Source organism: Aphanomyces invadans, assembly GCF_000520115.1.
Source record: "Aphanomyces invadans strain NJM9701 unplaced genomic scaffold supercont1.14, whole genome shotgun sequence".
NCBI lineage: Eukaryota > Oomycota > Saprolegniomycetes > Saprolegniales > Verrucalvaceae > Aphanomyces > Aphanomyces invadans.
Genome location: NW_008580159.1, coordinates 553,528 through 579,240, shown reverse-complemented (window position 1 = coordinate 579,240; position 25,713 = coordinate 553,528). Strand labels below are relative to the sequence as shown.

The 25,713-nt window shown below is 54.2% G+C and overlaps 11 protein-coding genes across 17 annotated transcripts; 4 read left to right on the top strand and 7 right to left on the bottom strand.

Annotated features, from left to right (window-relative positions):
* Positions 1-209: 209 nt before the first annotated feature.
* H310_07546 (hypothetical protein) lies at positions 210-3,265 on the top strand. Its single transcript, XM_008872941.1, has 11 exons — positions 210-420; positions 475-1,118; positions 1,176-1,488; positions 1,543-1,596; positions 1,654-1,682; positions 1,738-1,889; positions 1,947-2,017; positions 2,076-2,287; positions 2,331-2,474; positions 2,527-2,760; positions 2,824-3,265. The coding sequence occupies exons 1-11, from the start codon at positions 231-233 to the stop codon at positions 3,094-3,096; spliced, it is 2,316 nt and encodes a 771-aa protein (XP_008871163.1). The 5' UTR covers positions 210-230; the 3' UTR covers positions 3,097-3,265.
* On the bottom strand, positions 3,072-4,392 carry H310_07545 (3-deoxy-8-phosphooctulonate synthase). The gene is made up of 8 exons (XM_008872940.1): positions 4,167-4,392; positions 4,020-4,110; positions 3,901-3,969; positions 3,768-3,848; positions 3,684-3,726; positions 3,518-3,635; positions 3,343-3,425; positions 3,072-3,291 (listed from the first exon to the last, which is right to left on the bottom strand). The coding sequence occupies exons 1-8, from the start codon at positions 4,361-4,363 to the stop codon at positions 3,134-3,136; spliced, it is 840 nt and encodes a 279-aa protein (XP_008871162.1). The 5' UTR covers positions 4,364-4,392; the 3' UTR covers positions 3,072-3,133.
* A 130-nt stretch (positions 4,393-4,522) lies between these two features.
* On the top strand, positions 4,523-5,486 carry H310_07544 (hypothetical protein; the record flags this gene model as incomplete). Its single annotated transcript, XM_008872939.1, has 3 exons — positions 4,523-4,623; positions 4,683-4,967; positions 5,021-5,486. 3 exons carry the CDS (start codon positions 4,523-4,525, stop codon positions 5,484-5,486), a joined length of 852 nt encoding a protein of 283 aa, XP_008871161.1.
* Positions 5,487-5,601: 115 nt separating this feature from the next.
* Positions 5,602-6,054, top strand: H310_07543 (hypothetical protein; the record flags this gene model as incomplete). Its single annotated transcript, XM_008872938.1, has 1 exon — positions 5,602-6,054. The coding sequence occupies one exon, from the start codon at positions 5,602-5,604 to the stop codon at positions 6,052-6,054; it is 453 nt and encodes a 150-aa protein (XP_008871160.1).
* A 986-nt stretch (positions 6,055-7,040) lies between these two features.
* H310_07542 (hypothetical protein) lies at positions 7,041-11,097 on the bottom strand. Its single transcript, XM_008872937.1, has 7 exons — positions 10,326-11,097; positions 9,777-10,180; positions 9,417-9,728; positions 9,081-9,346; positions 8,796-8,961; positions 8,298-8,748; positions 7,041-8,062 (listed from the first exon to the last, which is right to left on the bottom strand). The coding sequence occupies exons 1-7, from the start codon at positions 11,068-11,070 to the stop codon at positions 7,227-7,229; spliced, it is 3,180 nt and encodes a 1,059-aa protein (XP_008871159.1). The 5' UTR covers positions 11,071-11,097; the 3' UTR covers positions 7,041-7,226.
* A 149-nt stretch (positions 11,098-11,246) lies between these two features.
* On the bottom strand, positions 11,247-15,589 carry H310_07541 (N2,N2-dimethylguanosine tRNA methyltransferase). Of its 3 annotated transcripts, XM_008872934.1 has the most exons (14): positions 15,244-15,589; positions 15,137-15,195; positions 14,691-15,093; positions 14,427-14,520; positions 14,247-14,368; positions 13,546-14,203; positions 13,401-13,501; positions 13,158-13,341; positions 12,956-13,106; positions 12,623-12,886; positions 12,244-12,558; positions 11,968-12,168; positions 11,730-11,896; positions 11,451-11,681 (listed from the first exon to the last, which is right to left on the bottom strand). In XM_008872934.1, the coding sequence occupies exons 3-14, from the start codon at positions 14,855-14,857 to the stop codon at positions 11,451-11,453; spliced, it is 2,655 nt and encodes an 884-aa protein (XP_008871156.1). In that variant the 5' UTR covers positions 14,858-15,093; positions 15,137-15,195; positions 15,244-15,589. The 3 variants fall into 3 exon arrangements, with proteins under 3 accessions (XP_008871158.1, XP_008871157.1, XP_008871156.1); XM_008872936.1 differs by lacking the exons at positions 14,691-15,093; positions 15,137-15,195; positions 15,244-15,589 and adding an exon at positions 11,247-11,422 and having other exon boundaries at positions 11,467-11,681; positions 14,427-14,555; XM_008872935.1 differs by lacking the exons at positions 14,691-15,093; positions 15,137-15,195; positions 15,244-15,589 and having other exon boundaries at positions 11,439-11,681; positions 14,427-14,555.
* A 223-nt stretch (positions 15,590-15,812) lies between these two features.
* Positions 15,813-17,906, bottom strand: H310_07540 (hypothetical protein). 3 transcript variants are annotated; one of them, XM_008872931.1, is made up of 9 exons: positions 17,562-17,906; positions 17,269-17,493; positions 17,074-17,215; positions 16,818-17,024; positions 16,588-16,742; positions 16,385-16,530; positions 16,279-16,329; positions 16,085-16,224; positions 15,813-16,019 (listed from the first exon to the last, which is right to left on the bottom strand). In XM_008872931.1, exons 1-9 carry the CDS (start codon positions 17,858-17,860, stop codon positions 15,936-15,938), a joined length of 1,449 nt encoding a protein of 482 aa, XP_008871153.1. In that variant the 5' UTR covers positions 17,861-17,906; the 3' UTR covers positions 15,813-15,935. The 3 variants fall into 3 exon arrangements, with proteins under 3 accessions (XP_008871153.1, XP_008871154.1, XP_008871155.1); XM_008872932.1 differs by having other exon boundaries at positions 17,269-17,906; XM_008872933.1 differs by lacking the exons at positions 15,813-16,019; positions 16,085-16,224; positions 16,279-16,329; positions 16,385-16,530 and having other exon boundaries at positions 16,556-16,742.
* A 266-nt stretch (positions 17,907-18,172) lies between these two features.
* Positions 18,173-19,786, bottom strand: H310_07539 (hypothetical protein). The gene is made up of 3 exons (XM_008872930.1): positions 18,525-19,786; positions 18,400-18,468; positions 18,173-18,347 (listed from the first exon to the last, which is right to left on the bottom strand). The coding sequence occupies exons 1-3, from the start codon at positions 19,752-19,754 to the stop codon at positions 18,207-18,209; spliced, it is 1,440 nt and encodes a 479-aa protein (XP_008871152.1). The 5' UTR covers positions 19,755-19,786; the 3' UTR covers positions 18,173-18,206.
* Positions 19,787-20,267: 481 nt separating this feature from the next.
* H310_07538 (DNA repair protein RAD51) lies at positions 20,268-22,159 on the top strand. Of its 3 annotated transcripts, XM_008872928.1 has the most exons (8): positions 20,268-20,624; positions 20,695-20,773; positions 20,820-21,020; positions 21,074-21,173; positions 21,221-21,269; positions 21,318-21,381; positions 21,522-21,610; positions 21,663-22,159. In XM_008872928.1, the coding sequence occupies exons 1-8, from the start codon at positions 20,334-20,336 to the stop codon at positions 21,672-21,674; spliced, it is 885 nt and encodes a 294-aa protein (XP_008871150.1). In that variant the 5' UTR covers positions 20,268-20,333; the 3' UTR covers positions 21,675-22,159. The 3 variants fall into 3 exon arrangements, with proteins under 3 accessions (XP_008871150.1, XP_008871149.1, XP_008871151.1); XM_008872927.1 differs by having other exon boundaries at positions 21,074-21,269; XM_008872929.1 differs by lacking the exon at positions 20,268-20,624 and having other exon boundaries at positions 20,674-20,773; positions 21,074-21,269.
* On the bottom strand, positions 21,763-23,735 carry H310_07537 (protein RecA). The gene is made up of 12 exons (XM_008872926.1): positions 23,637-23,735; positions 23,416-23,584; positions 23,274-23,355; positions 23,166-23,229; positions 22,916-23,112; positions 22,788-22,862; positions 22,672-22,738; positions 22,570-22,616; positions 22,405-22,518; positions 22,272-22,335; positions 22,199-22,224; positions 21,763-22,103 (listed from the first exon to the last, which is right to left on the bottom strand). The coding sequence occupies exons 1-12, from the start codon at positions 23,722-23,724 to the stop codon at positions 21,870-21,872; spliced, it is 1,227 nt and encodes a 408-aa protein (XP_008871148.1). The 5' UTR covers positions 23,725-23,735; the 3' UTR covers positions 21,763-21,869.
* Positions 23,736-24,420: 685 nt separating this feature from the next.
* On the bottom strand, positions 24,421-25,290 carry H310_07536 (hypothetical protein; the record flags this gene model as incomplete). Its single annotated transcript, XM_008872925.1, has 1 exon — positions 24,421-25,290. One exon carries the CDS (start codon positions 25,288-25,290, stop codon positions 24,421-24,423), a length of 870 nt encoding a protein of 289 aa, XP_008871147.1.
* Between the last annotated feature and the right edge of the window lie 423 nt (positions 25,291-25,713).

The following is a 25,713-nucleotide window of genomic DNA, read 5'->3' as shown; positions in this document are numbered from 1 at the left end:
GTATCAAATAATGGCTTCCACACCACATTCCTCACATGTACACGTAATACAGTGCCTTCTCAAAGAGTACAAGCCAAAGCGACATCGCCGCAGCGATGCATTGTTCCCCCTCAGTCTGACCATCGACTCCAACCGACAAATGCTTGATTCGCGACCTTTCGACTGTGGTGAAAAAATGAAACGCGTAACTGTCCACGTAACTGAACGTCATAACCTTGGCAAAGGCGAACATGACCGACCAGCGTGGAAGCCGTGTCAAGTTGCATGCCATGCGAGATGTCCAAGCGTCAACGTCCCGAGGCCTGGTCGGGTCGAAGCAAAGGCTCTTGGCCAGCCAGCACAACAATCTCCCGATGACCGCGGACGCTCAAATGCTGCTGAAAGTGCTCGGGAAACGGCCCGACATGCGAACGGTGGAAGGTATCGAAAACACAACTGGTGTGTTTACACTGGAAATTAAGACGAACGTCGTAGAAATCGACAACCTGTTCGAGTGGGTGCTCAAGAACGGGAGCACGAACAAGCTCTTTTCGGGAATCCAGGACGTCATTTGCAAGACGATTTGCCGCGAGATGACCTTGTACACTGCGCCACCCAACAGCGTGATCTGCTACCAGGGGGACTTTGGTGACGTGTTTTACATTATCATTTCGGGCCAAGTGGCGTTGTACGTGGACGAGAACGAAAAGAAGCAGGCCAAGCCGTTCGAAGACGATGTCAAGCTGCTCTTGCAGCGCGCGCTTCTAGATGACAACATAGCGTCATCCGCGGCCAACAACGTGTCGGCCAGTACGCGGCACTTGCACAGTGACGCCGCCCATCAACTCAAGCAGTTTGGCAAGTTCATTCGATTCATCGGGTCGGGCGGGACATTTGGCGAGCTCGCGGTGATGGAGCCGACCGCCCAGCGCACGTGCACGGTCGTTTCCACGACGGTCACATCGTTTATATGCCTCAAACGCGCCGCGTACCAACGCCTCGTGCGAGCCAGCAACGGCGACACAGTCGGGTTCACGCAGTACGAGTTCCTCGAAGATTTGTTTTACTTTGAATCGTGGAGCCACGGCGATGTCCAGCGCTTTTCCAACAAACTCCGCCAAGTGACTATCGCCGCCGACGTTCGTACAAATTCCAATATCTCTTGCAAAAGACCTGGCTTACGATACGCCCCGTAGAGCTTTCTGTTGCGCCACGGCAACGAGGCAAACGTGATGTATTTCATCTACTCGGGCATCGTCCAGGAGTCGATGCCGATGGTGTGCCTCATGGACGAACACGGTGTTGCCATCAAGTACACTCCTGTCGAGGAGAAAAACAAAAAGGGGGCAGCCAAGGGGCCCTCTGCTAACGTCGGGGCCCCAACGTCGACTTTGCTGGCCGATACGACGTCCGTTCCCGACTCTGCTGGGCATGGCATCCCGCTCAGCGAACTCAAGCGCAAGCGTGTGAGTGTCGAGATCGCGCTGTACGAAGAGCACGACATTTGCGGTGCGGCGGAGACGGCCCCGTGCACCTCGGACTCACAAGACAACGATTTGCTAGGGGAGCACGCGTTGTTGTACAATCAATCCCATAGCAAAGTCGACCTACGAGCGAGTAAGGCGACCCCCCTCGCCCGTTGTGAATTCGCATGGCTCACATAACTCGCGTCAGTCACTGACGTCAAGGCCCTCGTCATGGACGTACGTGTGGAAGTAGCAACGTTGGCTCGCTGGAGTGACGTTTCTTGCACTGTAGCGCGCGACGTGGGTCGACGTCTTCCTCGTGGATCGGCTCGAGACTGTTGTGACGGCACTGAATCTGTTCAAACAAGTTGCGCAAGCACGTGATCACTGGCGCGAAACACGCGTAGCGATCGCGGTGTCGCACCCCCGCCTGCTCCTCACCATGTAAGACTCGACACCGACGTGCGTTGGATGGGTAACGAGCGCATGCACCATGGCTAGATCAACCCGCGCCATGATGAAGCATGCACACGTGCTGTGTGGATGGTGCGGCAGTGGCGACCACAACACTGGTATGTCCATGCTCGAGAATTTGGCGCACGATTTCACGTGGAGTGGACGACTTGCCAGGGGACCCTCGGTGCACCAAAGTGATTGCCGCCAGAGAGAAAGCTAACATACGAAAGAAACGCAAAGGCAAGACCGACAAACAAAAGGCTGAAGAGTTTGCACAGGAGCGGCGGCGCGTGCTCCGTGGCAACAAACCGATCCTGCACAAACCCGACAAAGAAGAGGACGCCAAGGCGTCGTTGAAAATGCGATTTCGCGTGGCGGCGACTGCCGTACGTGCGAATGAATCCATGGTCGTCCGACGGCTTCGTCTAGATCGTGTCAAGCGTTCAAATCCACCACGCAACTCTCACCCTCCCCACTCCACGAGAGCAAATTCTCAAGGACTGGCAAGTCGCGGCAAACAACCAAGCGCGGATCTGCGAGTCCCATGGACAGATGGCCGCACCAAAGCTCCAAGTGCGTTGGAGTGTGGGCTGCAATGATGTAGACTGATTTTGCCACCTTGTAGGTTCCAGACGAAGTGCGGAAAAAGGCAGAAGCGGTAACCAGGCCGCCCACGCGCCTCAGATCCCCCCCCACAAAGCCTCGAGTGGCGAGGGCGTCGTACGAGCCTGAAGACGACGGACCGGAAGAGGTGCACGGGATGGCGGCAATCGCACCCATTCCACTCGCTATGCAAAACAGCCTCGCCAAGGACAACGTGGCTGCCGAGTTTCGACTGAACCTGCTCCAGCGGCTCAAGGTACATGTCTCGCATGCCCAGTCCACCCCCTCACCGCTCATCATTTGTGAACGCATGGTGTAGACCGTGCAGACGGTCGAAGCGTACCAAGCCACGCGCACCGACGTGTTGGCCGCCATGTCGACTCCCGACGGCACTTCTGCCAAACCAACTGGCAAAGACTCCCGTCGACCGAGGAGACCGAAAGTGCCGAAGAATCGACGGCACCGCAGGGGCCCGCAGTCGACTCGATTGTACCGCCGCGTCGACCGCATGCTCAAGAAACTGTGGCCGGCCGAGTATAGCCTGCCGCAGGTCGAGGACAGTTTAAAGGACGTAAAGATTCGGCACGATTGAATTCAAGGCAATGCGTGGGCTTGATCTGGACGAGGATCTATCGTTGCTTGGATGGATTACCTTTCGACGCGTTTGCAATCGCGATGAGTTCTTCGAGCAATGGCTCGAGCTCGTCCAGCGGCAACATGGTTGTGGCGTCGCTCAGGCCTTTTGCCGGGTCCGGATGCGTCTCCATGAAGAGCCCGTCCACTCCAACTAGCATCGCGCAGACGTCACAGAGGTCGGACACCCACACGAGGATGGTACCTGCCGCGGCCATGCGTGCAATGGTCGGGATGAATTCGCGGTCCCCAGTGCTCGTGCTCGTGTTGCCGCCCGTTCGTTGCACACTGCCATGCTCGAACCATGAGAACACACATGGATCGCTTGGCTTTCATATTCGAAAGCCACGACATCGAAGAGAATGGCAGAGGGGGCCGACCTGTGGGTGACGTCTTGGACCACTAAGCCGCCGTTTTGCCGCAGCCGGGGAATGTTGCGCGGGTCAGCGACGAGATCGCCATAGCCAAACATCGTGCCTCTGTCCGTGAGAAGGACATCTACTTGCAGTCAACCCACCAGCCACAATTGAATGCAAAGGAACCCACCGCCGTGGCCAGTGGTCGTCGTCACCTTTTTGGCGGCGAGGAGCTATCGTGAGTGAGTTTGGAATGATCGAAGGTCGTGTGCACCATGGTGGCTGGCGACGTCATTTGGCCTTTTTTGATGTTGACCAATTTACCCGTCCGCGCGGCGGCAACGAGCAAGTCTGTCTACACGAGCATGCACGATGCGCTGAGGTGCGTCGTTATGACGCAGCCCGACCTGCCGGCAGAGGTACGCTGGAATCTGAATAATGTCGACGACTTGTGCCACAGCGTCCACTTGGTACGTCTGCAAGGACACAGCACGTTACACCGCAGTCGTCACAGTGCTCTGGCAACCTCATGAACGTCGGTCAGGAGCGGTAGTCCCGTGTGTGCTTTCACATGCTGCAAGAGGCTCAAGCCCTTTTCAAGCCCCGGGCCACGATAGCTAACACAGACGGTGGGCATTGTCCAAGCGAGTACTGCATGGGTCGGGTTGTGTACCTGGCGAGGTCCTGACGATTCGCCTTGTCGAAGCTGGCCTTGAAGACCACGGGGATTCCGAGGTCGTCTCGAATCGCCTTGAGCCTGTTGGCAATTTGCAGCACGACTGCCTCCGACTCAAGCACGCACGGGCCAGCAATGACGAAGAATGGCCTCGCCGCGCGGAGAATGGCTGGCAGGTGTTGGTTTGCCACCATCGCGACTGTGTTGAACACACTTCCTTCAAGGTTTGTATTTTAAACATGACCACCAAATGTTTTCGATGACGCAATAGTGGAATACAAAGCTAGAGTTCATTTCACAAAATGAATAATATTTCTGCAGATTTTAAAACTAGTGCAGCACTGCAAGTGAGCATGACCGCTATCGACAACGCGGCAAAGGCGACGGTGGCACCGGTCGTGCGCCGTCTCCTTGTCGGCCTTGGAAATCCAGGCGAGAAATTCAAGCTGACGAGGTGTGTTTGGGCAGGAACGAGCTGCGTGGCAGTCGACTGAGCTGCTTCTCAAAGTGTAGGCACAACGTGGGCAAGATGGCGGCGATGCATTTTCTACAGCAGCACACGACTGATCCATGGACCGATGTGAAAGCTGTGCATGGCGAAGTCGTCCAAGTGCAGCTGGCGTTTGCAAACGCGAAGGATGATGACTTGATTGATCTGATATCGGAGCGTCGCAAGAAACGCACGCTGGATGAGGGCGTCCCCTACCCAGTTGTCGACATCCATGGGCTCCTGCCATCAACGTACATGAATCGTTCGGGTATGTCCGTGCGAAGTTACATGGATCTACATCGATTCCGGTGCGTTTTGCATCTTCCTCGCGTCCTTGACCATTGCCCTGTTCACGATCTAGCCTCAAAAACAATGCACTCGGGATGAACAAGCACGACGAGCTCCTCGTTGTCACAGACGACATCTCGCTCCCGTTTGGCACGTGTCGCTTCAAGGCCAAGGGCGGCCACGGTGGTCAAAATGGCGTGCGCGATATCATCAAGTGCATCGCGTCGGAGAAGTTTGCACGTCTCAAGATCGGCGTCGGCTGTCCTTCGTGGTTTCAAAACTCCAGCAACAACGGCAACCCTCCGCCGGGTCTTCAGCTCGATCAGTACGTGCTCGGTCGATTCCAGCCCCATGAGCTAGACGACATGGCCAAATTGATGGCGTACTGCTCCGCGCTCCTCCGCGTATATATGCATCGCGGACTGAACGAAGCCACGATGGTCGCGAACTCGGGCAACATGACATCGCATCATGCGGCGGTCGGTCCTCGAAAAAAGCCCAAGCGACCGTCCACAGGAGCCACGCACACGTCGGATTAAATAAAGGCCTGCGTTGAATTCCGAGTCCAACCTGCTACTCTTCTGTCTAGCTGACGATCTGGTCGCGCTATGTTGATGGTGGCTGCAAGCCCGACGTTGTCGATGCACCTGGTCGATGTTCCATGACCTCGGTCACGGTGGAACTGACCACCGACGGCGACTCCATCATGATAGACGCACTTGTGTAAGACTGCAAATCCGAGTCGACGAGGGCGCGCGTGGACAGCCGCTTATCTTGCGGCGTAGACGGCATGGCAGCGGCATTCGTACCTGCCAATCGGCTCGTTCTGTGGTGGTATTGCTTTCCTCCGCTGAGGTACTGCCTGTCAACACCTTTCAAAGAGGATCGACTCTTGAACGACTTGGGCATGAATGTCGCATTCGACGACGCTTGGGACGTTGTCGAGTCGAGCTTGGTCGGGTGTCGATGTGGATAATGCCGAGATGGGTGGTGGTAGTCAGCTATGTCGTCGTCATGGAGGTGCCGCTGCTCATCCATGATCGGCATGTACGACGACAGAATGCCGTCCCCTGCGACGCTGCTCATGTTGTTGGACGCTTCGGATGACAGCTCGCTGAATGCGTACTGCGAGAACTGGGAGATGACAGTGGACGGTCGGTACGAAGATACACACGGTGGATCTGTCGTAAAGTAGTTGATTGAGTCCATCGTGATTGAGTCGCGCAGCTGGGGATGCTGTCGCTGGCGGGCATGGGCTGCAGAATTGGACGAAGACAGCGGTCGAGACTTGCTCAGTTGCTTGTGCCGCCGCGACGAATCCGGATGGGTAACAACGTCGTGCGGTGTCGGCATGGTGGTCGCGGACGCAGTGGCGTTACCAGGAGGGTAGATACGGATATCGAGGTCCATTGGAGTCGAGTGTCCTGTCGCGAGATGGTGCGGCAACGTGATGCGAACGGCCCCGCCATCGTCGGGGGCTGGAAACTGATGTGCTGGACTCAAGCGAGGTTGCCAAATGTACAGAGCGAGCGCCATGCACGCCACACACGCGAGGACACTTCCAACACTCGTGGCAATAATTACAACGAACGGGCAACACTGGTCGCCAGCTTCACCCCATGCGCACGTCATGTCCACGTGATGGCTCTTCTTCTGTACAGGTCGTGAGCCCAACGCCATGTAGCATGTGATCTTGTGCATCGTACAGACTTACCCAGTTCAGTGACGGCGGCGGCGCTGTGGTGGCCGGACGCGAGTCAGTCGTCGTCGGCCGACGTAGATTGCAAATGTGTGCTGGCTTTAATCTCGCCACCGGATTGGCTCGTTCGAGTTTGCGCACTTGACGCAACTTTCAGGGAATCCATGACAAAAATGCGTCTGCAAAAAAATATTTCAACGAATGACCGGAGGACATCAACACACACGATTGGTCAAAACTTTTCAAAAATGCGTAAAAAAGATTGTGGAGCATGGACACTCCATAGAAATCTTTTTCACGTGGGACAATTGTGACGCATTCGCACAAACAAGTGAAAGGCGCTGGCGACCGAGGGTAATCGGCAAGCCCTGGCGCTCCTTCGTTTGGATGCCGATGATAGAATGGATGATGATGCATTAGCAGTTAGTCCTCCGAATTCAGCGGGCTTCGTCCGTCGCCCGCCTCGATGGCCACCTCATGACGAACAAAGCCGCCGCCTCGTTGATTGCCCGCGCTGATGTTAACCAGCACTTTCTTCGCCATTGTCCAAACAGCGCGAGTTCCCAGCCACCCCGCGATTTCAGTAAAACCCACTCGACCTGGTGTCCTGCGACATATTTTGCGATTTGTAGTCGGCGTCGTACTGGAACGGGTCTTGCGACATACCACCAGCCCCCATCGAGAACTGCGAAAACGACTGGGTCGCCGCTTGGGTGAACGGACCATCCACCCCGTCGTCGATCAAACCGAGATGGAGGTTGGCTTCTTCCATTTGGGTCAGCGGGCCGGCCAAGCTGCTCGCAGAAGGATGGTAGTTCCGAGGAGGCGGCTTGCCTCCGTACGGCGGAACCGGCCCACGCCCTAGTTGTGGGGGGGGTGGCATACTCGGCGGAGGCAGCGCTCCGCTGGCGTCGTAGCGCGGATCAAAGCGCGAGTCCAACGGCGGCAGTGGTGTGCCATTTCGACTAAACGCTTGGCTACGCGAGGACGGGTAGTCGTGATGATGGGCACGACTGCCGCCGCGATCCGTGCGCTTTTCGACCCGTGGAAAGTGCATGAAACTCGGCTGGAGGTTGTTCAGTGACCCTTCCACGACAAGGGACTGGTCGCGATAATGGTTCAACAGGTCGTTCCAGAGCTCTTGTTTGGCCAGCACGCGCGGGTTCCCCAATAGAATGACGCCGTACTTGGCTCGCGTGAGCGCCACGTTGAGTCGGCGCTGGTCGCTGAGGAACCCAATGCCCTGGTGTTCGTTGCTGCGGACGCAGCTGAGGATGATTAGATCCTTTTCCCGTCCCTGGAACGAATCGACCGACGCCACTTCCACGTCCTTGTACAATTGCGCGCGCATCGGGCCGTTGCGCTGCATGAAATTGACTATATATGCTCGCTGGCCTTCGTACGGAGTAATGACGCCTACCCAAGGGACATACAAGTAAGGCCGACTTCATGGCATGCCACTGAAAAAAGAAGTCGCATCGATAGCACTGCGTTCCAGCCACACGAACGACGCTCGCTTACGTTCAGACACAGTCAGCACACCCACGCTCGAATGAAGTCCCCCGACAGTGCGATGGACTCGTTGCAATGATCCACCAGCCATGCATGCCACGCCGGAAACGCACTCGAACGACACGATCGATAAACCTACCAATTTGAGACGGCAGCACGCCGGCCTTGAGGAAGTGTGTCACGATCTTTTCACAGTTGCTGGCTTCCGTGCGGTTCAAGTACGACGTTCCCGACGAACTGATCTCTTCCGTGCCCAAGCAAATGTAGAAAAAGGTGGGTTTTTGAGGGTTGGGCCACGGGAATGCCACGTGCTTCAGGATGCGGTCGCTTGTGCTCACACCGTTCTGGAGCTCGCCTTCGTAAAACATGTTGGACGGAAACTCCGACAAGCACGGGTGCATGCGATACTGCACGCGCAGACGGAACGGTCGGTGCTGCAGGCGAATCAACCGGTCAAACAGCGACTGGTTCAGCCCCGCCTTGGCCGCCTTCTTGTTCATCACGACCGGCCCCAACTGCATGTGGTCGCCCACCATCACAACGTGCTTGGCCCCTTGGACAATTGGAATCAAACATTCGGGCTCGGTCGCCTGGTCCACCATGAGTTCGACCAAACTCCTTTCGACAACGCACCAACCTGCGTGGCTTCATCAATCAAAACTTGGCGAAATCGAAAGTTGGACAGTCGCGGGTCGCCCGACCCAACGCACGTGGTGCAGATCACATCCGCTGCTTGCAAGATCTCGCGCTCGGCGTTCCGTTTGAGTGCCTTGAATCGTTTTTCATCCTGCGACGACAACTCTCTACGATTGTCGAATACCACCGACACCATGAGCTCTCCATGACCAAGCCAGACCCTCAATCCAGCCAATGCCGACTTCGCAACGGAGCATTCATGGCAAGTATTGAGCTCAACACGTACCCTTGTTCCTCCTTGAGCTGCATGAGCTTTCGCAAGTCGGCCTTGTCGGGTGACACGAGCGACTTGATCATGGTGTGCAGCGTCAAGTGTTCAACGATGGATGCAACGGCCTCGCGGCTCTTGGCGGCCAACCGCACGACTTTCAACCCCGTCGCCGAAATCTTCTCGGTCAAATGGTCGACTGCAATGTTACTCGGTGCCGTCACAAGAACTTGTCCGTTGTTTTGCTTGGCCAAATGGTACACGATCGATGCCGACGTCACTGTCTACACAGCACAGAAAGCTTACCGAAAAAACTAGATATCGTTGCGACGAGGCATGCATCCCAGTCCGTACCTTGCCAGTCCCAGGGGGGCCTTGGATGAGGCTGAGCGGCTGCTGGAGTACCCCCTTGACGGCCAAAAGCTGGGACGGATTCAACTCGGGGAGACCGGGCACCGAGAGCCCACCGCTGCCACTCGCCGTCGCGGCCCCGTTTCGATTTGTCCGAAACGTTTGCATTTCAACTTCGTGCCCGAGAAGTTTGTGGTACAAGTACCCCGTCAGCGACGTATCGTCGACGGCAAACGTCTTCATTGCGCTTTGCATGCGATCGAACGACGTGGCCTTCCAAACAAAGTCGACGCAGTACCCGTCCGTGATCTCGACCTACACAAACTCGATAACGTGCCTGTCATGTGAACGCATGCACCGTACAGGAACATGCGAGTTGCGCATTTCCAACGTCACTTCCGACTCGTCCAACCGAAGGACGTGTCCCGTTCCTTCCCAGTCCTTCCCGTACACCATCGCGGACCCGCCGCCAAGGCGCAGACGGATTTCATCCCCCGGGACGAGCCGAAACTCCGAGTCCGGCCGGTTCGTCGTAAAGATCGCGTTCCGCTTCTTGTTCAACCCAATGTCCCACCGAACAAACACATTTTCTTGCGTCTGCGACTCCTTCATCTTCTTGTCGTGGTCCGACTCCATCTTGACCAGCGGCCCAAAGATGTTTTGATACTGATACCCGTCGTCGTACCGCTCCAGCACCGGATTCGGCTCGTCGTCGACTCCAGGTCGATCCAAATCATCCAAAGTCGCCGTGGGGTGTTCGCGCCAGACTAATGCAACACGTCGGTGAGTTTATGGGGTCGGAAAACGATTATTTCGCAGCGTTGGAAACGTTCATGTGAGCAAGGCAGGATCCAAGAGCACACCACGACATGGGACGGCAAGACAGGGCAACGAGAAAAGACAGTTGCTTACCTTCTTCGAGCTTGGCGATCTGGGTCGACGTGATTTGCCGCGTCCGGAGCTGCTCGTGCTCCGTGGGGACCTTTACGAGCCACGGAAGGAAGCTTCTGTCCTCGATGAGTGGCAACCACTGCGTCATGTCCCAGCTCATGTCTTTGAGCGCGTTCATTTGCAGACACGGGTCGCGACACAACAGCACGACGACAGAGTCCTGTTTCGCAGGGATGAACCCCAAGAGGAACGCGTTGCGGCAGCCACAGTTGTAGCACTCGAGAACGGTTTCTCCGAGCGGCGAGTCTGGGTGCAAGCTCACTTCCTTGTTCTTCGATCGCACCAAATGCTGCACGATGTGGCTTCCGCTCGTGTTCCCGCGCGAGTTGCAAAACCACTTGTCCGTTGCAACGCATTTCACAACGCTTGCAGGGTCGTGTAGCCCGCAGTACGCGCACGCGTGCGACGGAAGCTGCACAGGGATGTTCACGCCTTGTCCACCACCTTCAAAGTCCTCCTCAAGGTCCAAGTTGCCCATGAGCGTACTGCTCAACTGGTCCATCTGGAGCTGCATCTGTTGCATGTGGATGTGATCCATGTCGGTATGCCCATCCCCCCCCTTCAGATAGTCGTCGTCTTCGTCCTGCTCCACAAACGCATACGAGAACGCGTCCGGGTCGTTGTCTTGCTGCGACTGCATCGGCTGCGATTGCATCGCACGCGCTTCCGGCCTCTCGAAATGTTGAATCCAGCCATTGGTCCACATTCTGCAATTTTGGCCAATCACAGTTCAGATCAAGCGTGAAATGTCCATGGAATGGCAGATCTGCGGCGGTGGCGGCACTTCCTCCCGACTGCAGGCCACGCGACATGTCATAGTGCTGCATCTAATGCACGCCCTCGTTTTCGTCACGATATCGTGGCGCCACTTGCTTTTTCATGTTGGAATGGCGTGTTGGGTTGATGACATGTTGACGTGGTTGAAGCATCGTTGTGTTCACACCACTTGGCATGGAGACAAAACGACGAACTCCGTTCGTTTTACGCGTGGTGCGTTAGCTCCGACGACCGACGTGCGGCGTCATAATCTGCCCGCACACGCACACTATGGCTCGGCACTACGTACGAAACATGCAGACAAGTCTCTCATCCATGCTCCAACCTTGCCGAGGGCTGTCTTGTATCCCCAAGCTCAGGTATGCCGTTGCCAGCCGTCGCACTTGCATCGTCATGTCCGTTTCGATACACGACGGCGTCGGCCGCTTCGATTCCTGCTCGCTTGTTTCCAAGAATGGCATTGTCGTGCAAATACACCGCCCCATCGTCCGACACAAACACGCCGCTTGCACGGCCATTGCACACGTGATTGTGCTTGATCTGCGGTCATCAGGTGAAGGCGTTTCCTTCGTCACACGGACATTATACCACGGCGACACTGCCGACACCCCGCACATCCACACCGGCCAGCGCATTCTTGGTCACGACGTTGGCTTCCGCTAATTCAACACGTCCACTGGAGTGAACAAGTAGACCGCCCTTCTTGCCCCGACTGAGTACATTTCGCCGGAGGATTGCAGTCGCCTGCGTCGTCACTACGTGCATGCATCATTGGAAGAGTCTGAAAACGAATGGCTGGGAACGAGTGCACGATTGGCGCAACTACCTTCAACTGCCGCCATGCCGTTGCGATCGATGTGGCTATCCTCCAAGAGCAAACTCGCAAACGAGTGTACAAACAGACCACTCTTGCCGCAATTCGCCACTCGCGTGCCCACCACATACGCTTCGCTGCCGCTTTGCACGTCGACGCCACAGCCCGCCACGTCATCGATGGTGCAATCTCGTACGACCACCTTGGATTTGCCTGAGTTCAGCGCTCAGTCCCAGCCGCACCATGCATATTCCACTGGTGGGGGGATTGTAGTCCATTCAGAAATACCTGCGACGCATGCCCCCGCTTGAGGTCCAGCATGGATCGCGCATGTCGTGAGCCCGACATTTGTCGACCCATCGACGATGCCAACACACGCAAGCACAGGAGCATGCCGTCCACACGAGATAGTGCATTGCTCCAACTGGACGTTGAACGAAGATGCAATTAAGACTGGATGGAAGCGCGCCGGTCGCTTGGATGCCTCGATACCAGTCGCCGGCGCCGCAGCACTTGGCAGTGGCGCTGGGCAGTGAATGTGTAAGTGCCGCAACGTCACATGCGACGAATTCTTCACCACAATCTGACCGACCATCGTCGTGTCTACACAAAGCAAGTATTGAAGGCTGTGAACGGTGCCAAACTAGTCGTCAAGTGTTAAACGAACGCGGGGCGGTTGGTCGGCCTTGGACCGTGATACCGGACGGAATATGCAACGAAGACGGCAAGACATAGCGGTGGCCATGAAGTACAACACAATCCTGGGCGCGGCTTTGGGCAAGTACTGCGACCACCGCCTCGAATGTGCTCTCGTACACATGCCATGTGTGACCTCTCACGTCGTCCGTCCGAGTTTGCTGAGCAGCCACGGGACGATGCCACGTGTGGTCGACGAGGCACTTGATACGCGGAGCGAACGCGACGGGGTAGTCTGGCAGAAAACCCAACGTGAGGTGTCATGCCATCATTGTTGCGTCGTGCATGCAGACGTGTGTCTTACTCTGGCTGTCACGAGGGGGGAATGTCAAGTCGGTGGTAGGAAGGGGCAAAACACTCGGCAGGATCGGAGATGTCGCCAAACACTCGTGTGCGTGGAGCCACGTCACAACGACGCGGTACACTACAAGCAAGGGCGCGTTGGTTTTGGTGCCCTACGATACGTCGTGTTGGCTTACTCGGCGGCTGTGACATCGATGCGGTACCGTCGGATCCAAATGAGTCGATGTCGCGGCATATCCAAGGGCAGTTAACGCCTTGAGGAAGGCAAATTTGGACGGCACGGATGCTACCACCCCTTTATATGGTCGAAACAACTTGGGGATTGAAATGGACAAAACCAAGTCATCCACGTCGCCGAGCATTTCTTGGGAAATCGAACGAACGACGCTACAACCAACGCATGAAGTGCTGGCACAAGAAGGGTAGGCTGGTTGAACCTGGCTCACCTGAATGCAGGCGTTGACTGCGACGCGGCTGATGTATTTGCCACCATGGACATTATTGTGGGCTTGTCTTGAAGCGGCCCGGTCCACAACGGGCCCCCAACCTATGCGAGGATGGGTGGGACGTGAAGGTTCGCCAACATGGTACCTGGAGCAAACCGCCACAGACTGGGCACGTTGGCGAAGAGTCTTGCCCATCGTCGCGGCTGTCGCCAGTGGCTTTACCGAGAGGACGCAACCGAAAGAAGCTGCAACGTATGCATTGATGAACGACGGACAATTTGACGGGCATGACGCAGCCTCCTTGCGGAGGAAGGTCGTGGACACGGAAATGAACGCGGACAAAGAATTCCACGGCTGTGCATAGCACTGGCTCAATGTACCGATCGCACGCGGTAGCCATTGCTGCAGCGGCTCCAACCACAATGCGAATAGCGAGCTCTTTGCCGTATGCTGCGGTGACAGGGACCGCACCATACTGGGCGTGGCATTGGGCATGAGCATGGGACGTCTTCCCAAGAAGAGTCTGCATGTCCGTGTCAGTGGCACAAATGAGCCCACCTGTCGAGACGGTCGCGATGGCGCTGGCGAGCAATGACGCGCAAGGTCCAAATGGATCGAGGTCGATCACGTCATACCGCCCACCGTTCTTCGTCCTCCTCATGCAGTCGATCGCATCCATGCGGGATGGCTTAATGACATGCGCAACTTGGTTGCGAAGGATATTCTGTTGAATTGAAGAAGCAGCGTCCGCGTCCACGTCGTTGGCCACCACACTTGCCACGAGCGGGACCTCCAACGCGTAGCTATTTGACAGTTGTGCTCAACGAAGATGCGCTAGAGACGCACCGTATCGCACGAATACCGCAACCTGATAGCGCATCTAGGATACGAATATGCTTCGGCGATGGGGATGACGTAGGACCTTGAAGATGTTGGAGCAGGAGCACGGTCATATCGCGTTGCAGTTCCTGACGGTATCGTGATCAGGAGCACTCGATTGCCGCCATGTTGGCAGCATTCACCCACCTGATGTTTACTGAAGAATACCGAGGAACCCACCATCACCTTTGCGCTGCCTTCCTCATGTTGTGCAGGGGACGGCTGCGGCAACCCCGACATCCTGATGCACCCTGCCATGAAGCGGGCGACCGAATCAACGTATTTTACATTTGAATTATGAAGACGAAACTATATGAAAAGTTTTGATTGGATAATAAAGTGAAGAATTGCACCAAATAAAATGAATTGAAATCTTGTGCCCCTTGGGGGCGTTTTTATGTAACCATTTACTTGAACACATCGGGTGGGAGAACGAGCAGAGACTGAAGGTATGGGCTCAACACGTCGGGTTTGAAGAACGAGTACACGCAAGACCCATGGTGATGGACCCGGAATCCCGCCGCCTTCATGAGTTCGAAGAAGATCGCCGAGTCTGCGATGCGGCGGCGCCAGCTCATGAGAAATTCTTCCGCTTCGTTTGATTCGAAGATTTCGAGAAGGGTTTCCACAAGCGCTCCATATGCGCTAAGTGTGGATCACACCTCGATTGTACCAGCAACGAAAGGGGTGGGTGTAAGGAAGCAGGTCTACCTCACGTATAGCAGAATGTCGGAAGCAATCACGAATCGAATATGCCCTTGATGATCCCAACCAGTGCCCCACGTGTGTGCATAATGGCATCCAAGCGCTTGTCCTACGAGAGCTATAAACAGACGAAAGCAATCTCAGTATAGTACCGTTTAGAGCCGAATTGAACGCAATGTTGGCCGCAACAGCGCCGTCATCGCAGATATCGCTACAGTGGCGTGATGACCTGGTCGAGTAAACGTTCGACCTCCCGTACCTTGTCGTGACGTCGTAGTTTCGGGGGGCAGAGCGCAAATGGATCGCTAAAGCACCGGTTGCAGCACCGAGTTCCATGATTCGACCCGAGCTGTACCGAGCATGGGAATCCATAAAGTTGGCAAGGTTAAACATGCCTGGCCAAACTTTGTTGGCATTGGCTTCGTGGAACGAGAAAACGCGGATGCGGTACATATCGTCTCCGATGGAGATATTCTGGATCTCGAACTCGTTCTCGAATTCATCGACTTCGGAGTCACTGCTGGCGGCAAAGAGGCCCGACAGCGACACGGGGGCGTCTTGGGCGACAGTGGTCACGACCATGGGAGATTTGCTCGTTTCAAAAAATTCCAGGGTTGGTTGCGCAGAAAAATCGGTTCGATTTTCATTAAAGTACTCTGAATGACAATGGTAGTACTTTAACGAAGGGCGTTTTCGCGCTCATTTTGGCCTTAAACTTTTCCATTACCACCTCCGACAGACAGCACGCGATGCTTTTCGCAATGACGTGCCGCTGCTGACGACGTACGCAAGAAGTAACTCCCGCATAAGAGGACATGAGGCAGTGCAACGACGATGAGGCGATGCATTGCTACGTGGGAGATGCTCATACTGCAGTGAAATGTTTGTGGCTAAGTAAGTGTTGCAACTGTGAACGACTAAAGAGGTTGCTTCCAGTGGAAGTATTGCGATCTAACTTGTGGGTGACTTCACTCTAGAGTGCAAGAATCGGTCGAGCAATCTTTCCACAAATGGACTCAAATGCTGCTTTTCGTGCTATCGCAGCAGAGCAAGAGAGAGTGAGCAAAAAGTCCATCAAGTCGAATGGTTGGTGTTGATACCTCGTAGCAGAACATGATTGTCCCCATCGAGCACGCAAACAAGATCACTTCCCCGTATGGCATGTCGGACAACACGCGCTTATCGCGTAGCGTGATGTAGAGAAGATCAAGGGCTCGCGGTAGGACATACAATGCCAGTTCTACCATCATTTTATCAGCCAGCGCATATTGCCCACAGAGATGCGTCGACGCACCAGATCGGCGCGACTTGGCTTCCAGGAGAATAGAAGTCGACGCAACCAAGCCTACACCGGCCAAAGAAGTTTCGAAGTCAATAATCTCAACGAAAGTGAAGCGTACCTGCGACAAAGTACGTGGCCTTTGAATCTGTGCGAAACAATGCTTTTTGCACGCACACCGTTGCTTGATACAAAGCAACGAACGTGCCCAAAAACGCCGTGGATCGAAACCCGCCCAACATCCCCTTCATCAGAGTCGTCACGGGTCTGTCGAAAGTGTGAAGTTCTCATTCGCGCCATCATTCACGTCCATGCACTACGTACGACTTGAGGAAGCGGTGGAACCGCAATACCACTCGAGGCACAATGTTCAACGACAGGTACAGTGGGAACGTCCGGCGGGCAGCTTTCCAAAACGTCATGCCAAACCCCACAGTGCATGACGACGACCCGTGGTGAATGAGTGAACACGGCAAGTTCTAGAAATCACCAAGTTTGGACATGTTTGCCGACAGACTGACTTGTTCATGACAGGAATGGCGATCTCCATGTACCTCTGGATGGTTGTGCGTGATGGTATACACGACGGGAGACGCCTTGTCGTCGAGAAAGCGGATCACATCAGAAGGTTCGACAGTCGCGCCACGCAAAATGCGCTGTGTGAACTGGAGCACTCGGACTGCAACTGGTCCTGCCCGGTGTATAAAAGAAAAGTACTCCTTGGGCAGAATCTCTGGACGCAGAATGAAGCAGTACATGACCTGTTCAGAGCATCTCGTTGAACTGTGAGAGAATGAGCGAAACGCTGACCTGTGCACTCGTGACGCCAAACAAGAGGGCATCACCGTGAGGCCAGTGGCTTCCCCAAAAGTGCCACATGTTTCTCGCCTTGGCGATGTTGTACACAGACTGCAGCGCGCGCACAAACGTGTACAAGGCCAACGACCGACGCCTGAGGAGGATGAGGTCAGGATGACGATGCAAAGGCCACGGTGGGAGCACTACCGACTAGGGTCGAGGCAAAGGACACCAGAGCCCGCCACGACTCCAGAGACTACCGTGCGAGTGGCATGTCGTAAGTCAGGCCGCAGTTTACGAAGAATTGCCTGGAGCGCTTCATAGCCGCCGGTGAAGCACCCTATGAAAAGGCCCATGGACACGGCCTCAACTCGAAAGTTGAGGTGCTTTTCTGACAAGAGCGAGTTCAAATCGACAAGATCTCGGAACTTTCTACGAGGTCATTGGACATTGTGGTTGACACGCCATCGTGTGCATTGCTTGAGAGCGTTGTGAGGTACCGCTTCTGGATGAGCTGGACAATGCGAGACAAGAGTGCGATTCCAGCTCGAATGTTGTACGCCAGGAGAAAGTTGGACGCGCCAGTCTTGGCGGCCTTGGCCAAGTGACTGGCAAGCGGCAGTTTGTCCTTCTCGGCCACCGACATCTCGGAGGTGATGGACAAGATGGAGGCGGACGACACCGACGCCACCATTTGAGTCCCCGGACCTTCGTCGGGAAATGGCAAGTCAATGTCATCCACCTGATCTTCTGGAATGGTTGATGCCCGTGGCGACGCCGACTTTCGGCTCTCAGTCATTTGCCGTACCGCAACGCAATAGGTGGCAATGGATGCCAAAGCTGCGGAGCTTATTCACTGCCATCGCGATCTTGGGGAATATTCCCCTCGAGGTAAAGTGCCTTTTACCTATATAACGTGATGAATTTTACTGCTCATTGTAATAAAACAAGACGTTCAAACAAAACACTGCATCAGTTTAAACAATTGGACTGCATGGAACGGTAAGGTAACTCCTCCCCAACAGGCGTTACTGACGTGACCATCGGTTACCAAATCGGATGGCCAGGAAAAGCCCACCCCGAGAGGCACGATAGATGCGTGTGACAAAGATCCAAATGCAAAGTTACGCCGTTGAAAGATAAATTTACTTCAACGAGGCCTGCCAGTACATTTCCCCTTCGACAACAAATGGCCGTAGCAATCGCCTAGACACGAGCGTATCAAGTAAAATTTCCAAGCGTTCTGACTCGCAATCGTCCAGTTTTTCCAGGAGCCCATCTAGAGTCTACCATTGGCCACGTTAGATTTAAACAGTGGAGAGAGGAAGTGAAATGTACCATGGCCTGCGTCGGGTTGTTGCGAAAGTGGCTGTACAGTCGGGTCATTTGGTACGCCCCTTCGCCTTTCTACATGACAGAATCAAGTCAGAGTCCAATGCTATCGTGAGAGCTACCAAAATCACCTGAAAAGCCACAGGGAAGAGGGCCAGGTCGAATATGGGAATTTTTGGAGTCGACGGGGACGAAAGCATTGTGGACGCATACGGGCTTCGATACGGCGCTTCAGTTGACGCGCCGGCAATGCGGTTTGACAGTGGCGTGTGCGGTGTGATAACTTTCAGCTTGGTACTGAGCAACGGCGAAGCCAGAACAGGTGAATCTATGTGGGGGAACGCAACGTCTTGGTCCATCTCGTCATCGTCATCAGCTTCAAAGGCTGATGGCTTGGATTTGACAGGGGTGTGGAAGTCGGAGGCTGCACTGAACCGTCGTCGCAGATCGGACGTAGCACCAGGCGTCGTGTGCCATTGTGGAGTTTGCACTGTGTTTTGAGCAAGAGGACTGGAGTCGACAATAGCGCTTGTGTTCAGTGGGGACGTTGCGGAGGTGAAGGGGACAGCTGGGTTGGAGGTCGGGGAGAGAGCAGATTGCGTCGGACGACTCACCACGTACACGTCGGGGGTGGTGATTTCACTTGGACCATCGAGGAAGGAAGACGAGTCGCTCTCATGTCCTCGAGCCTTGGATGACGACGGCGGGATGAGCTGGACACGGTTCGACAACGACGGTAGGTCCGGTGAAGGAAGGTGTGCAAGGTGGCCGTACGAAGCGTTGCTACTGTTTCCTGGCGAAGCGGGCGTCTTGTGTGAGTTTGGTTGATGGGTGGCGCCGGAAGGGGTGTGAAGATGGACAGGCGGTCGCGTGGACGTATGATGCAGCAACGGACTGTGTTGGCTGTCCATGGTGGAGATATTGATGCTGCTTTCACTAAAATTCGCAGAGTTTGCCGCAAGGCGAGCTGAAGATGCACCACCCGTGTCTCGAGGTTGAACAAGTGTCGTCGTTGCCAATTGAGCGTCGACAAATTCGTCGTCGGCATCAAAGACCGAATCGTAGTGCTCCGCAACCTCGATGTCTTCATGGATATCAGTGTACGTACTTGAGTTCATCCTGTTCTCCGGGTTAGTTCGTCGACAATGTCGAGGAGTCGAGTGCGATGCCGACTGCGCTTGGTCTTGGAGCTGCACAAAGAGGTCGTGGAACAACCGGCAATGCGCATGCATTTGACGAGTCGTCTGGCTATGTCGACGCACGCTACGCAAGAGTTGCGTTGCTGCTTCGTGGGCCTTGCTGAATTGGGCGTCGATATCGGCCAAGACAAACGTCATTTTTTGCTCGAGTTCCTCGTCCATGATGCCCGCGCGACGATATTCAAATACCGGCGAAATGGCGCATTGCAAATATGTTTAAAAAGCGAGCTGGGCATTTTAAACTAAGTTGATAATTAACATTCAGTGTTTTCATTGGCGAAAGCAGCAATCTCTCGCTTGATTGCCTTTGCACGATTCATCACTAATACTCGCTGGCTACGTACATGAGTGTTGGGAGATCTCACCCGAGCGTGCGTACAAAAGTCTTCGTTGCGTTGCTCACTTTTCTTATGCACGCTCTACTGATGCATTTGCCTCGACGGCCGTGTTTGGAATAAATGTTTCAAAGCATACAACTCGGGTATTCAATATTTGCTACAGGTGTTTTAAACGGATAAAGAAAGTTTCAAAATCGACTCGGCGTTTTTGAGCTGGCGGGAGACAGTACGCCAACGAGCCAATGAGGAACTCCCGCGAAATTATTTAACCTTTGACGTCCCTAATTAAATTGGACAATTACTGGTATTTCGCACCGAACCAGCGAATTATTTCAATGACCGAATTAAAATTACGCGCCTGGACGCAACCTGAACAATTTGAATTCGTCCTCGTTCCTTCAAGATGAGCGGCTTGATGGGAATCCGCGCGGCCGAATATGAGATGCCCGAAGCAGTGGGCGAAGACGACGGTGGTGTTGCACAGCTGCAAGGCCCTTGTGGCATCAGTGCGCTGGAGCAGTCGGGGATGAACGCATCCGACATCAACAAGCTCAAGGATGCAGGATTCCACACGGTCGATGCCATTGCCATGGCCACGAAAAGGCAGCTCATTGGCATTAAAGGTATCACCGAAGCGAAAGCAGATAAAATGCTCAAAGCGGCCCGTGAAATGGTGAATGTGGGCTTCACGACTGTACGACCTCGCACTACCCTGTCCTCCATGCCTGGAAAGTTCAATCTTTCGTCATCCCGCCGTGTCGTAGGCTGCCGACGTCATGCAGAGCCGAAAAGATTTGATTACATTGACCACTGGGTCTTCTGCATTGGATGAACTTCTTCGAGGTGCTGTGTTGTCGATTCTTGGTGGCTTCTCTCATCTCGCCAACAGGAGGCTTCGAGACGGGTTCGATCACTGAACTGTTCGGCGAGTTTCGAACGGGAAAAACACAGCTCTGCCATCAACTATGCGTCACATGTCAGCTGCCTGTGGACAAGGGTGGTGGAGAAGGAAAAGCACTGTACATTGACACAGAAGGCACGTTTCGGCCGCAGCGTCTTGTCGCCATTGCTGAGCGCTACGGGTTGGACGGTATGTCCATGTACTTCTGTCACATGATCGTCGTTCCCATCACTACATTCCAGGAGACAGCGTCTTGGACAACGTTGCTTTCGCTCGCGCATACAACTCAGAACATCAGATGCAGCTGCTGTCGCAGGCGTCGGCGATGATGGCCGAGTCTCGGTATGCCTTGGTCATAGTGGACAGTGCGACCGCCCTCTTTCGAACAGACTACTCGGGCCGTGGAGAACTGGCTGCCCGGCAGCAGGAATTGGCCAAGTATGTGCTCTGCGATAACAACAGCGGCGCCTGATTGAACGGCAATAGGTTTCTGCGAGCCTTGACCCGCATGGCCGACGAATTCGGTGTAGCAGTCGTCATTACGAACCAGGTACCGACACTTCGATGCATTCCATGTCGCCTCGTTTGACTATTGAACATGACGGCATTGGTTCATTATTTGAGCCCATCAACAGGATCCCCAGAAAGTTCCATTCTTTCAGGTGTTCTGACTTCAATATGCTGGTCTAGATGACGGCCAACCCCGACTCGGGTATGTTTGCAAAGGACCCGCTGCAACCCATCGGCGGCAACATTATGGCCCATGCATCGTGCACACGGTATGCCGAAATGACATGCCGCGCATGTCTGACGTGTATTGGACTTGACCAGGTTGAGGCTTAAGAAGGCTCGGGGTGAAAACCGTGTGATGAAAGTAGTCGATTCCCCAATTTTGCCTGAGGCCGAAGCCATGTACTCAATCACGGAGCAAGGTATCCAGGACGAACAGAACTAAGCCATCAACCCATAAAGAACTACTGCGAATACACCGAGATCATGATGAAGTGTGCTTTGATCCATACAAGCCAACTGCCGTCGCTACGCTTTCTCCAGTGTGCCATCCAAGGTCGCATCCATCGGTCGATCGTCTAGAAGACCGTCCTTGGGATCAATCTGTTCTTCGTCTAAGGCCACTTGGTCCGTTCTGTCTTCTTCTGCATCGACGACATCGCCATCGTCGGCTACATCATCTCGTCGGGCTAACAGCGTCTGGCGGATCTCAGCTTCAATGCCGGCCGCAACGTCGGGATGGTCCATGAGAAACTGCTTGGCCTAGGTACACAAACGCCACACAAATCCGGATCAGTCAATTCTCCATGCAAAACAAATGCCCCAGCGATGATCTCTGGGTTATCAAGCCCACCGACCTTGGCCCGGCCTTGTCCGATCGGCTCTACGAATCCCATTAGTCGAGGTGGCAGTCTCAAGTGATGGTCGCACCATCTTTGTAGGCATACCACGACCCCGACCGCTTGAGGGCTCCGATGTCTGTGCCCAAGTCCAACTACACTCACGTGCCGGTCAGTTAGAAAGCTCGCGAACAACAAAACTCGTCACGACACGGGCGACGCACCACTTCGGACAATCGATCGATGCCTCTGCCATACAGCATGTCGAACGTTGCAACTTTAAATGGCGGCGCGAGCTTGTTCTTGGCCACCTTGACCACTGTCTCGTTGCCGACGACCTACGGGGTCTTCCTCGAGAAAAGTTGTAAAACGAGGGTGGCATCACGTACGTTGTCGCCTTCTTTAATCTGTGTTTTTCGACGAATGTCCAGTCGCACTAGAAAGCGCACGATTCAGGCAGAAATGACGAGAAGAAATAGTGGGTGGTTTACCAGACGCGTAGTACCGCAGCGCGGTTCCCCCTGACGTAACTTCGGGCGACCCAAACAGAACCCCAACCTGCCAACGACACGGTCAATCGCGACATCCACGCAGAGAGAGAGCTCACCTTTTGACGGATTTGGTTGAGAAATATCAGCATGCAGTTCGACTTGGACAATGACCCGGTTAACTTGCGCAGAGCCTAAAGCACGCGGGGAGGTTTAGTGGCCAGGACACCGGAGGCAATGTCCGGACTTGGCTCATCAGGCGCGCCTGCAGCGCAATCTGCTGATCCCCCATCTCGCCCTCGAGCTCAGCGCGCGGCACGAGCGCCGCGACAGAGTCGACCACAACCACATCCACTGCCCCCGATCGGATCAGTGTGTCGGCGATCTCAAGAGCCTGCTCGCCTGAGTCTGGTTGCGACACGTACAGCTCGTCGATGTTGACCCCTGCAAATGTTCATTAGCGGTTTGTCATGACAACGGAGAGGCATGCCACGAACCCAGGGCTTTCGCGTAGTGGCCGTCGATAGCGTGCTCGGCGTCGACAAAAGCACATGTGCCTCCCTGTGGAAAGTCAGTGGATTTGAACCAGTGAATGGGTTGTCAACTTGTTTCTGGGCTTCAGCAATGCAGTGCAAGGCCAGCGTAGTCTTGCCGGAGCTCTCTGGGCCGTAAATTTCGACTACTCGCCTGCAAATGCGCACGATCAGCGAAGATGAAAGCAGTCATTGTTGGGTTGTGGGTTCGCACCCCTTGGGCAACCCGCCAACCCCAAGGGCAATATCAAGAGAAAGGGACCCTGTTGAGATGACCTCGATGTCCTGCGCAATCCCAGCCGAGCCCAGTTGCATGAGCGACCCTTTGCCAAAGTTGCTCTCAATCTGGCGGATCGCCATTTGCAGCGCCTGGCCTTTGTTTCCTTCATCACGTCGTGAGCACATGAAAGAAGGGTGCAACGAGCGACTGTCTACCTGGCACATCGCCGCGTCCAGCCTTTGTTTTCTTAAATCGCACGCACTGCCGCGTCAACCGCTGCTGCAGGCGCAACATCACCATCATTTTCCCACACGAAGGCAACAATAATGTGACCGTATTATATGCTGCAGGTTTATAAAATTCCGAAGGTTTGGAGTTGGCGGGTGTTGTGTCACGTTCAAATCCCGCGAAATTTCGTTAAGAAAATGTAGATTGAACGAAAATTGCGAGGTACAGTACTACCTCCGTCCAATATTAACAGTAAGTGTTCGTATTTGCAAAATGAAATTTCCAAGAAAGTATGATCGTTTTGTATAGTATAATCAAGTCATTACTAGTCCGACAATCGAGCGAGGCCCAAAGCATCGACTATGTCGTCCTCGACTTATGTGCTATGATCTACAGTCATTTCTTCAATTTGAGTACACAGGGCACCCATCACTATACTCTCTTGCGTCTCCCCAGCACCTCCTGGAGGCATCGTTGCAGGGTCAGGAGGTTTTTGTTCAGCGTAGTCATTTTGAGATTCGCCCACGCTGCCTCCGTCGCCGCCACAATTTTGTCGACAGTGCTTGAATACTTTTCCACTTGAAGAGCTTGAATTGCTCGAAAATATCCCAGATCGAGGACGTTCATGTCCGGGGAGTTCGGAGGCTGGAACACAACCTGCATATCCCAACCGTCGGCTTTACACGCAGCAACAACATCAGCATCGAGTGGAGGCACATGTGGTCGGGCATTGTCCTGCTGTATTTTAACGGACGTTGACTCCGCGACGGGCTACTTGGCTCGAATGGCAGGTATGACATGTTGGATCAGCATTGCCTTGTACGTGTCGCGGATCACAGGTACGGTCTTCATGACAGGGGTGCCAGCATCTCGTCGAACACTGCGTTGCTGGGCGGGAACAACCTTGATGAAGTGCCAAGTGCCCACCTTGCCATCGAACCATTCGTTCTTTGTGTCGTCCCAACGCGGTCGGGTCACAGTGGACAGAAACATGACCTTGAATAGATGTCGTTTCGACTTGCATAACCTTTGCTTGATCTTCTCGCCTGGAGCTCCGTACACAGTTCGCTTCATGCGTGTCATATAAAACCATTTTTCGTCAACGTGGACCGTATCGAGCATGGGGTCGAAGAACTTCGCGCCGTCGATGTCCTTGACATGGTTCATGGCCCACTGAAGCCTGCACACTTTGTTCGACTCGGTGAGAATCGGCTTCAGAACAGTTGAGTATTTGGCAATGACACCGCGCTTGAAGTAACAATGCAACGTAGACTTCGGAATTCCCAAAACATGCGCGAACGACCGAAAGCAATACCGGCGGGATTGTGGGATGGCTTGAATCCGTTCTGGTAGGTTTGTGTGTGCACGCTTGCGACCGCTGTTGCCTTTCTTGCGTTGATGGACACTTTGACAAATCGTCTTGTTACCAGTTAGGTCTACAGCTGCACGCCGCCAAATCCTCCGGACCGTGTTTGGGGTGCAATCGAACAATGCTCCAATCTCGTCGGCGACGCACTTGGGGATCTTGCCTTTTGTTAGCACATGCTGAACTAAGTTGTTGCACTCGCGGTCAGTTAGGTTCTTCTTGTGCTGACCCTTGCGCATTAGGAAATGGCTGGACCGAGTGACGTAGGTTTGCATCCCGTTGCGCGCAATGTCTTGGCGCCAAAGTTATTCTCGATACAGCCGGATATAATCGGAATTATCCGGATAAATGGCGTGTGGCTACTTACATTTACAAAATCGAAGCAGTCTTGAATTTGTTGTTTGTATTCGTTTGTATTGATTTGATTTCGCCTCTTATTTCAAGTTTAATGGGCTGATTGCATTGAATTCAGATTTCTCACACTCTCCCGAGTATTGAGTACTCCTTACTTTCTCTGAACTCAAAATAGTTTGGAAGTAAACTGACATTTTGAAAATTCGAACACATAATATTGGACGGAGGTATTGTAGGGGCCAATTGGGATCGGGCATCACTCTTCATTGCTTATCTCGCCCATTTGAGACTCAGTTTTCACACAAGAAGAAAATAAAAAAACAGCTTGAAAAGTTCTTCTATGG

Coding starts and splice junctions, on each gene's coding strand:
- H310_07541 (XM_008872934.1), bottom strand. CDS start 14,857: ATGAGCTGGCGCCGCCGCATCGCAGACTCGGCGATCTTCTTCGAACTC. Junction 14,369..14,426: donor TATTCTTCAGTAAACATCAG/GTGGGTGAATGC, acceptor CGATACCGTCAG/GAACTGCAACGCGATATGAC. Junction 11,682..11,729: donor GTGTCGGCAGTGTCGCCGTG/GTATAATGTCCG, acceptor TGATGACCGCAG/ATCAAGCACAATCACGTGTG.
- H310_07540 (XM_008872931.1), bottom strand. CDS start 17,860: ATGACTGAGAGCCGAAAGTCGGCGTCGCCACGGGCATCAACCATTCCA. Junction 16,743..16,817: donor TCACGCACAACCATCCAGAG/GTACATGGAGAT, acceptor GGTGATTTCTAG/AACTTGCCGTGTTCACTCAT. Junction 16,330..16,384: donor GGCCACGTACTTTGTCGCAG/GTACGCTTCACT, acceptor TGGCCGGTGTAG/GCTTGGTTGCGTCGACTTCT.
- H310_07538 (XM_008872927.1), top strand. CDS start 20,334: ATGAGCGGCTTGATGGGAATCCGCGCGGCCGAATATGAGATGCCCGAA. Junction 21,021..21,073: donor TGAGCGCTACGGGTTGGACG/GTATGTCCATGT, acceptor ACTACATTCCAG/GAGACAGCGTCTTGGACAAC. Junction 21,382..21,521: donor CAGTCGTCATTACGAACCAG/GTACCGACACTT, acceptor ATGCTGGTCTAG/ATGACGGCCAACCCCGACTC.
- H310_07545 (XM_008872940.1), bottom strand. CDS start 4,363: ATGGTGGCAAACCAACACCTGCCAGCCATTCTCCGCGCGGCGAGGCCA. Junction 3,849..3,900: donor CAGCGTACCTCTGCCGGCAG/GTCGGGCTGCGT, acceptor ATGCTCGTGTAG/ACAGACTTGCTCGTTGCCGC. Junction 3,636..3,683: donor GACGACCACTGGCCACGGCG/GTGGGTTCCTTT, acceptor GACTGCAAGTAG/ATGTCCTTCTCACGGACAGA.
- H310_07542 (XM_008872937.1), bottom strand. CDS start 11,070: ATGTGGACCAATGGCTGGATTCAACATTTCGAGAGGCCGGAAGCGCGT. Junction 8,962..9,080: donor CAGCTCAAGGAGGAACAAGG/GTACGTGTTGAG, acceptor CGACAATCGTAG/AGAGTTGTCGTCGCAGGATG. Junction 8,749..8,795: donor TGATTGATGAAGCCACGCAG/GTTGGTGCGTTG, acceptor ATGGTGGACCAG/GCGACCGAGCCCGAATGTTT.
- H310_07539 (XM_008872930.1), bottom strand. CDS start 19,754: ATGGACGAGGAACTCGAGCAAAAAATGACGTTTGTCTTGGCCGATATC. Junction 18,469..18,524: donor TCTTCCCTGTGGCTTTTCAG/GTGATTTTGGTA, acceptor TCTGTCATGTAG/AAAGGCGAAGGGGCGTACCA. Junction 18,348..18,399: donor ACAACCCGACGCAGGCCATG/GTACATTTCACT, acceptor GGCCAATGGTAG/ACTCTAGATGGGCTCCTGGA.
- H310_07546 (XM_008872941.1), top strand. CDS start 231: ATGACCGACCAGCGTGGAAGCCGTGTCAAGTTGCATGCCATGCGAGAT. Junction 1,489..1,542: donor CGAAGAGCACGACATTTGCG/GTGCGGCGGAGA, acceptor ACGATTTGCTAG/GGGAGCACGCGTTGTTGTAC. Junction 1,890..1,946: donor CCCCGCCTGCTCCTCACCAT/GTAAGACTCGAC, acceptor CACCATGGCTAG/ATCAACCCGCGCCATGATGA.
- H310_07537 (XM_008872926.1), bottom strand. CDS start 23,724: ATGATGGTGATGTTGCGCCTGCAGCAGCGGTTGACGCGGCAGTGCGTG. Junction 23,356..23,415: donor GTTGGCGGGTTGCCCAAGGG/GTGCGAACCCAC, acceptor GCGCATTTGCAG/GCGAGTAGTCGAAATTTACG. Junction 23,230..23,273: donor TTGCTGAAGCCCAGAAACAA/GTTGACAACCCA, acceptor GACTTTCCACAG/GGAGGCACATGTGCTTTTGT.